Here is a 9,583-nt window from a genome sequence, read left to right on the forward strand (position 1 = left end):
TGCACACCTTTAAAAGCTCTGGAAAAGCTAGAAAGTGGACCTTGAGGAATATAAATACTAGTATATCTGGTCATAAGTATTACTGAGAGTTAAAGTTATTACATGGAAACAGTAGTTTGCCAAACAAAATTAAAAAATAATATCAATGCAAATAATGTAGATTGAAGCCTAAAAATACTCCACAGTCATAGCACAACAGGTTTGTGGTCTCTCCAAGCTAATGTTACTTAGCAGGCCAGCATAAATGAGGTCCGAGTACAGAATTTCAAGCCAAATTCTCATTTTTGGAACCAGATTTTGCACTGCTCTATTCTAATTTTATATACTATATAACTACATATGAACTATATATTCACTTGCTTTATCACTAAGAGTGTTCAATACATCGTAATAAAGCAGTTTGGAATCATTTTCAGCCATGTTCAGCCATTTTTAGCTCCCATATGTCTCCTCCATGAAAAAAATCTGCTCTCACTCAATGTGTATGTGAGATTTGTAAGGCCTGTGATTGGCGGTTTTAATCATATGACACCTTGTTAGGTGCGGAATAGTCCATTGAAAGCCGTCAAGGGTGTTATTTGGAAAGTTGAGAGCCATTAGTCAGTAAAAAGCTTGATACGGTGGGCTCAACCCCCATACGTAAAAAATAGATTGGTCCAGGAGAAAAATGCGGGCCATTTTCTCATGAAAGGTCACAGCACGTTCATTTCAATGCAGGCAGACAGAGCAGGAAACGGTCTACAGCGCTGCAGCAACTTTCAATGGATTAACTGATTTTTTTGGCACGAAAATCACAAAAAGGTATGCAGATTTTCAATTGTTGTTCTGGAGAGCAGTGTATGGTTTCTTGGCGTTTGTCCTGTAACTTTTGAATGCTTTGTCGGAGGTCAATTTGGACACGCTGGGTCGACGCCGTATCGAGCCCTAGGGCGAAATCATGTATCCATCCGCCATGATCGCTGCCGGCTTTGTGATGAAAGACGAATTTCGGGTGCATAGTTCGCGGATTTTTTGGAGAAAAATCCTGATATTGTGATAAATCTTCTAGTTTATTGAATTAGTTTGTGTATAACTGTGTATAATTGTGCAAAATGGTTGGCATGATGATTTTGTCCGGACTTTTTTTTTTTTTTTTTTTTTTTTCGGCATTATATATGTCTGGACCATTTTTCATATTTCTTGATGAAAAGTCCATTCGGAACCTCGGTATCGGTACTCGAACCCCAAATGGGGCTCACTCGGGCTATAGAGGAAATGGTCTGAGGAAGATTGTTGTTACATTATTTTAGAATTCAGGAAGTATGTGAGCTCATGTGTGAGTGTCACTCCTCACCAGGCTGCTCCTCACTCTTCCTCGTCTTCTCCTGCTCCTCCCTCAGTTGGTCCTCCTGCCTGCAGGGTCGTCCCTCCTGGTCTCGGGGAATGATCGGACCATGGAAAGGACACTGACGGACAAAGAGTCACAGCTCAAACACAAACACACTGACAGAAAAACAAACAGAAACAGACATAAATGTCTGGAAAATCACTTTGTGTTCCTCCTGGTACCTTGAGGCGGTCCTGTCTCTGGCACAGCTTTCCGTTGCCCAGTGAAGCACTGCAGTAATGGTTGACAGGAGTGAAGCTCCCAGGGAAGGAGATATATCTACTCCTGCTCTCTGCCAAGAGCTCCTTGTTCTCCACCTCCTCGTCCACATCAATGGGAACCCAGAACTGATGCTGAGAGGACATCCTGCACAAGGACAAGACATGGGACCATAAGTCATGCGCAGGTTTCAGAAACCCGCATCTAAGATGCTTCCATAAATAAGAGAGTTCTATTTATGGAAGCCCTGAAAGGCAGGTGAGAAAAAATTATTGATATATTCTATATTATAAGTCTGATCGAAATAGTTCTCTCCTGTGTTGAAAAAGGATTTTGCCAGGATAAGCTTTCATTAAATAAAGTGCAGTTTTCTTCCATCTGTGAAACAGGTGGGAAGAAACGTTTGCCAGCATCATTTTTTATGATTTTATTAGTGACTTTTTTTCATCTGGGAAAACAGGTGAAAGAGAACGCCTTGTTAGGTGAATATATTTTTGTTCATTTTACATTCATTAAACAGCGGCTGTGAAATCAGCTGCAATAGCACAAAAAGTATTCATGTTGCCTTCTTCTGATTTACATCATTTGTTAACAGAATATATGTACCTTGTGTTTAGAGTGCATGGAAATATCAAAACTCTCCTGAAAGAAGACATGAATACTTCCTATTTAGAACAGGGGGGTGGGTAGTGGTGCACTTCAGCCTCTAGTGGCCAAAAATATTAACACAACAACAAACAAATGATCCTGCCAGAAACACAAGAGAGAAACAATTTAGTTCAGACTTAGGAAATGGATGACTATTTTTGTTTCTCTCACTTGCCATTGAGGGCTTCCGTCTTTTGCTGTATGGAATTAAATGTAAAAAGTACTGTAGTGGAAGTTTTGAGGGACATTGATTTTTCTTCCCTTTGTATGAAACACTGAAAAATATGCACTGATATTTATTCAGATATTTTAATAAAGATATGCAAACCCAGGTTATAATTCTACTGTTTTATTAGCATTACAACTCTGTTTTTTCTCTGAGAGACAAAACACACAACTCACAAAACTGTACAGTCATGTGTATAGCTGTCTTTGTATCTATCAGTGATACATCGTGTGTGTGTCTGGTGCATTACTTGATGATCTTGCCAGCGTTGGGCTGCTCCTGGCCCCAGTAGTACAGGTCCAACCCAAATGGAACCACAGGAGCATCGACAGCCTTCTGGTCTGAGCTGGACTGAGATGAACTGGGACCTGAGGAGCTGCTGCTGGAGGAGAGATCAGTGGAGGGAGAGTTAAACCAACTTCATGCACAAACAAATTCAACTTAAGAGTTTGTGGTCAACTATCACAATTGACTGAAACCCCGATACTGGCTTGAAAAAAGGACTGTCAGAGTATGTGGACAGCACTTATGGAATCATATGAAGCTGGTGTGTTTGACGCTTACAAAGGAGTAAAACGAGGGAAATTTATTAAAATTAAGTTTTTTGAATTGCTTGAACTAAAAGTTGAGGTTTACCTCTTTAATTAAAGATAAAAAGTGACTTCAGCAGTTATTGCATGAGGTATCAAACTGCAGCACCGCTCTGTGTGAGCACGAGTCAAACACACATCTGTAGTGCTAGAGCTAATATGGCTCATCTCTAATGATCTCTTAAACGATGCTGTAGAAATTTGTAAAATCAATATCAACGACACAACATGATTACTCAAGCTGTGAGGTTGCAGATCTAACTTTAGTGTTATAATGATTAAGTTCGGATTGCCCAAAGTCACACAAGAACACAAAAAACCTAACTGATGGTGGCAGGGTTTACCAGCAACTCGCATGTCCTGCGAGGAAAAATGATTGTTTTTGTCACATGAGTCTAGTGGCTTTGAAGAGAGCATAGAGGGATATAAGGGCTTCAGTTCCCTGTCAGAAAGGGCTGTCTAACGCCAAGGTAAAGCGGTGAAAACATTCTAAATTCTCACCGTACTCTATGCCTGAACTAGGGGGCTTTCGCATTGCATCAATTTATGTTCTTATATCCTTTGTAGAGCAGAAGTGTGATTACTTTGCTTAGTGTCGTCACCTCCACCCTAAAGCAGACGTAAGAACACTGAATGACTCAATGCCCATGCACCTTAGTTCAGTCAAAGAATAAGGTGAATAGGGTAAACCTAAAAGGTTATTCCTTTTTAGGTGCTTCTCCCACTAACACTCCTAGCCCATTAAACTGGCAAACTTTTATAGGCTTTAAATTACAATTTACAACCAAAAGTAGAACAATATCTTCTCCTCTTGAAAAATGTTGAAATTGTTGTCCTTTTCGTGCATTTTAGTGACACATTACTGTCAGGAAATGTGTTTTAAGTTTCAGTAACAACAGTTGTAAATCACAAACTGAATGTAAATTTCTGGTGTGAGAGTGCACACTCCCTGAGTCTCTGGGAGGAGGTGAACGGAGAAGAGAATGTGTGAGAGAAGGTCAGAGAAAGTGAAGGAAGATGAGGAAAGGTTAAAGGTAGAGTGATAGGACTTGTCAGTAGGTGTACCTGGACTGTTTGGGCAGAGGGAGGTTCTGTTTGAGGTGGCGCAGTGTGGCAGCTGCACATGTTGGATCCTGATCCTCCTCTGTAAGTCGCTTCAGCCGCCGAGAGGAGGAGGACGACAGAGGTGGTGGAGCTGCAGGTCTTTGAGCAGGAGGTTTTTTTGTGACTGGTGCTGTTGAGGTGGAAGGAGATGGATCCAAACCTGCCAACAGAGACAAGAGGAAGTTAAGATGGTACTGAACACTGTAGTGTAATGTGTAATGACACACTTTGCTGGCCTGTTTCTCTTTTTAAAAAGCCTGAAGCAAAGTGTAAATCATTATAACCCACACAAAACATATGTCCCATCCAATCCAATTATTTGTAAACCATTAATACATTTACTACAAGGATATCTATAAATTGTACTTTTGGCTGTTTATCATAATGTCAGATTGACCTATTTGGAGCTTAACAGAATTGACAGATACAGAATGAAGTTATGAAAGTGCTTCTGTGCATGCATCCATGCGTGTGTGTGTGTGGTCAAACACTGGGATAACCAGGGTCTGAGCAGGACTTAAAGACTCGCACATACACACAGCAGGTGAGATCAGAGGGAAGTAGTAAGCTGAGAGCTGCCAACATGCTGATCCCACACATTATTGGGGCTAAGCTGGATGCTTCAGAGACTCAATCGCTGCCATGGAATGATTTGCCGTGCACACTTTAACACTCTTTTTCTACTTGAACAGGATGAAGGACTTTTTGCATGTTCTCCGCTGCTTTAATTACAAAACAATTTACATACAAAAACAACAAGCCGATTTCTGCCTGAACGTATAAATGTGTAGAAGAAGCAAAGAGGAAAAAGTTCTGTGTGTTAAATACAATCCTTGTTTGGAATCTGTTTTGAACTAAGAACTACTGGCACCAGCTCGACAGTCTCACAAAGGATTTCATGGAATTCCCGGCCAAAAGGTTGGATTCCAAGAGGAATCATGTGTTCAAGATTGTGTTGCTGTTTGTCATGTCATATCATGACATGTGTGTCTGAGATGGATGTAAAGCACAGAACAAACACCACACTTTACATGGTAACGACTTGAAGCTGGATCAAACATTCTGTGCCGAAAGCCATGAAAAATAAAAATTGTTTTAGTCAAATCTAGCTGAGCAAAATCCGGTAGCCGTTAACTTAAATAATGGATTATTTGATTGACAGAAACTTCGTTGACAAACTTTTTGTTGTACGTTTCATTTTCATCACAGCTGATAACAATGGTGCTAGTACTGTTATGAGAACGTTAAACTAAATCCATTTAGGGTAAATAAAAATGTGAGATTTGTTGCTTTTCTTGTTCTTACATTATAGTACTTTGGATGGTTTGGGTTCATCGGACAAAACAAGACATTTAATGTCCGAAACATCATTTTTCACTGTTTTCTGCCATTTTATAGACCAAATATTACTTCACAACCGAGATCATTATCTGCAGATTAATCAATCAATATTTACAGCTCTAGGCTCCTGAACTCAGTATTTCTAAAAACCCTGCTTATGGCCCTGTCCATTACCTTGCATTATTTTTGCACTGTTCAATTTTCAAAGTAAAGTTTAACCTAAATAAATAAAACAGAACTAAATAGTCAAGTGATTGCCGGTTACCACAACCTTACTCTACCTCACCTTCTCTTTCTTTGTCGGATGGTGAAATACCGACTCAATCTGCTCTTTTCAAACTGCCACATGGCGGAGGTTTGTCTGGATGTTGTGGCTGTTAAGACACACAGATCAATGGGAGGAAATGAGTATAGTTGTGTGTATGTGTGAGAGTGTGTGAGGGGGGTTGTTAGAGAAGGAGAGAGAAAAGAGGGGTTAAGGGGGTTTGAGGGAAAGAGAGCGAGGGAGAAAGCGAATGAGGAAAGGCAAAAAGAGGTATTGATTTTCTCGGGTTAAGCAGGGCCTGTAATTAAAATGTTAATTTGAGAAAGAGAGAGATAGTGTCCTGACAGCAGAGAGAGGGATAAGAGACTGATAATCAGAATGACAGAACAGGACAGAGGGTAAGAAAGAGAGGAAGCGATAGAAAAAGAGAGGAAATAGAAGGAGGGGAATCAGAACAGAGCCAGGCTTTCTCTGAATGAATGAACACTGGAAGAAATTAAAAGAAAAGAAAGAGGAGAAGAAATGTAGAGAAATGATAAATGTGATCCACTGGCTGAGATGAAAAGAGACAGGAAGACAGAGAGCAATAAAGGCTATTGTAAGCAGAGAAAGTGAAAGAGAGCAGGTGAATTGATAAAGGAACAGTACTCAGTAATCCTAGAAATTCATTTGATACTGGGAATTGTTGTACAAATTAGTGTTTATTTTGTAATTAAATCAAATATATATGAATAGACGTTATAGCGTAACAGCTACAACTAGTTTGCAGGAAACATTATAAACTGGAGCCAACTGGAGCTGGGCGATAAAATTGTTGTCATCAACTAATTCAAATTACAGTACGAAACTTCTACAACTTCTCTGAGCTCCCATAGCTCTCATTTATTACATCATCTGAAAGACTGGGAGAAGCATGTGGCACTATGGGTTGCACAAGATGGCGGCGGCCTTAAAACTTATGATAAAAAATAATAAAATAATAAATTAAAAATATTTTTTCATAGAAAACTAGAACCTAAAAAAAACGTAAACTTTATAATCATCAAATACAGTACATATAGGTACATGCATGACATTTGACCTCTGCATCTAACCCATCCTAAGGAGCAGTGGGCTCAGTGGGTCGACCTCCTCTTCCCACTGAGCTGCATATAAGACGCGCCACTGAAAACGCTGTAAGACCCAGCTGCACACACGTTCCCTCCAGTCCCTATCATGCTTGGTCAATTAAAGCTATTGAATGGTGGAAGTGGCCGCTCAGACGAGAAAGTGACACAGCGAAAACCATTTGAGTAGGAAGCTTGATAACTATCAATCAACAATGTGTAAATGTACAGACTGAAGAGTAAAACCAATCAAACAAACAACCAATGGATACGTATGCAGGGTCCTTTCACTTCTGCTCAGTCGCTGGTGTGTGTGTGTGTGTGTGTGTGTGCGTGCATGTTTGTGTGTGGGGGGGGGGGGGGAATCTAGGTGCAGGGCTAATAGGGGCTCATTAAAGAGGTTGCATTGTTAATTTGGTATGGCCCCTGTAGATCATTACCTAGTCTACTAATCACCCATACTAGACACACACACACACACACACACACACACACACACACACACACACACACCTGTTTTGCGCATATCAGATACAATCTAATTACTTTAGCGTCTAATTGATTAGTAATGGGGGGAGGTGGGAGTAGAGAGGGCTCACAGGTAGAGGAGAGGCTCAGTGTGAATGTAATGACTCAGGAGGCTGGTGGGAAAAACTCGCCAGGGGTCAAAGGCCACCTCTCAGCCACAACATGGCTGACTTAGCAATAACAGCACTGTCTGCAACATGTTCTATTGTAGTGCCATTAACACACACACACACACACATCAATACACACACACATACAGTAAAGACACTGAAGTTCACATATGAATCTCTGAGTGATGGTGAGAAGCTTGAATATGGCTGACAGAGCAGCACTGTGAGAGTTTAATGCTTACTGTTGCCTGGAGCTCGCACCCGGCTGCTGATAATGATATAAACGGCATTCAAATTCAATCTAATATTTAGAAAAAAAATGTTGCCATATAGCTGACGTTGCAGCAATAAGATGAGCGGGCAGTTGGTTAACGACCTGAACATTTGACCTTTAACATAGAATGTTACCTGGAGGCTAGATATGATCCATACAAGCCCAATGCAATCCCGGTGCAAGAAGGAACAATACTACAGCTATTCATATGTAGCTAGTGATGACTGTGTGGGTGAAGGTAAATGGATGTGTTGACAGGACAATATCCATCAAATATACACAGAGAAAATGCTTGGGGAAAAAAAGACGATCTGTCTCCATTATAAGGTTGTGCTGCATTCCAAATCAGACAAAAACACAGTTAGCAGTCAGAACTCAGTATGTGAGACCAGGCGGACCCAATATCTCCCTCATTGTGATCTGATTAGGCTCAATAGGCATTTATGCCAGCTGCGTTCATCGATATATACACCAAAATGACCTTGCAGGCGACTATGAGCAGCTGGCCTTCACTGTACGGTCTACCTGGGTGGATAAACACACAAGATGTAACGCTGTGCTTGGTTTTTAAAGCTTCAGTAATTAATATTTTTACATGAACAATCTTTCAAATGGCTGTGTTTAATGTTACATAGTTCACTCCCTTGTAATGACGAAACCGCTGAAACTCCCACTAACTCCCACCATCTCTAAGGGGCATTTAAGCATCTTTCAGATCACTGTTTTCGGTTTTACGGCCCCCAAATTCACCATCTGATTTAGTTGTGCTGCTCTGATTTAACTCTTTCCAGCAGCAGCAGCTGTTTCAGTGAAAAGGCTCTGATAAACCCACTGTACACTACCTGCTCAGCAGCCAACAGCAGACAGACACAGTCAGACTAGCTGGTGAACACAGTGGAGCGTTTAGATGCTAAAGAGACAGATTCCCCTGAGGAGTTTGTGGAGACCAAATCACAGCTTAAAGAGTGAATATTGGACTATAGGACACTGCTGGACTTGTAAATACGCAACTGCATAAACTAATACAATGTCAATGTTGTGTTTACAGCTTGCTCCGATTCCCACAAGTTTCCAAAGAAATCTATAATACTAATAACTAATAAAGACACAGTAATAATCACTGTAGAGGTGTTGTCTCTCTGTAGTCTGTTACCTCTTTAACAAACTGTGTCCTGTTTATAAGCACAGGACCGATTTCTACCGACAGAATGCGTTTGACTTATTTATGAATTATTTGCGTCTGTACGTTTTGAAATTCAGATTGTGACGTCATTATTAAATAACCCAGAATATGATTATAGTTTCTCTTAAATGATAAAACTCATCAAACCCAACACTCAGGAATGATCAGCCTCACGTGACTGAATGAAATTATAAATAATGTAATAAGTGTTTAGTCTCTCCAGCTCTCTCTGACTTTAATTGTTTCCATAATAAAAGTTATTGAGGGAAACATCAGATCATGAAAAGACAAATCTTTCTCATAAATGAAGAAAGTTGTTTGTGGTCCTTTTGTTGTTCAGACTACAATGTACATTTATTTAAACCAGATGAATCAGAAAACGAATCAAATATAAAGCTTGAGTTTAATCTGTGATCCGTCTTCACTGTTTACGAAAAAATCGTATCAGTCCGATCGGCTGCAGCGTCCAATCACATAACTGATGAACAATGAGGGGGCGTGTCGGCCATTAAAACACTTCCTAGAAGGCTGTTCTCGTGCGTCCTCGCTCATGGCTCCTCAGAGATCCCTCCTCCCTCCTTGATCCTCGCTCCTCAGAGCTAAATAAGAGCTTTGGGACGGCC

The 9,583-nt window shown here is 40.5% G+C and overlaps 1 protein-coding gene across 1 annotated transcript in view; it reads right to left on the minus strand.

The window, feature by feature from the left end:
* Window positions 1–361: 361 nt before the first annotated feature.
* Window positions 362–9,583, minus strand: part of uvssa (UV-stimulated scaffold protein A) — a 24,114-nt gene continuing 14,892 nt past the window's right edge. The window contains exons 4-7 of the mRNA XM_031877624.1: window positions 4,115–4,395; window positions 2,710–2,841; window positions 1,549–1,732; window positions 362–1,445 (exon numbers count right to left, since the gene is read on the minus strand). Of these exons, the coding sequence (XP_031733484.1) occupies window positions 1,323–1,445; window positions 1,549–1,732; window positions 2,710–2,841; window positions 4,115–4,395 (720 nt within the window). The 3' untranslated portion in view covers window positions 362–1,322. The remainder of the gene's footprint in view (window positions 1,446–1,548; window positions 1,733–2,709; window positions 2,842–4,114; window positions 4,396–9,583) is intronic.

The sequence above is a fragment of the Anarrhichthys ocellatus genome, unplaced genomic scaffold, assembly GCF_004355925.1.
Source record: "Anarrhichthys ocellatus isolate YVR2014 unplaced genomic scaffold, GSC_Weel_1.0 scaffold142, whole genome shotgun sequence".
In the NCBI taxonomy this organism is placed as follows: Eukaryota; Metazoa; Chordata; class Actinopteri; order Perciformes; family Anarhichadidae; genus Anarrhichthys; species Anarrhichthys ocellatus.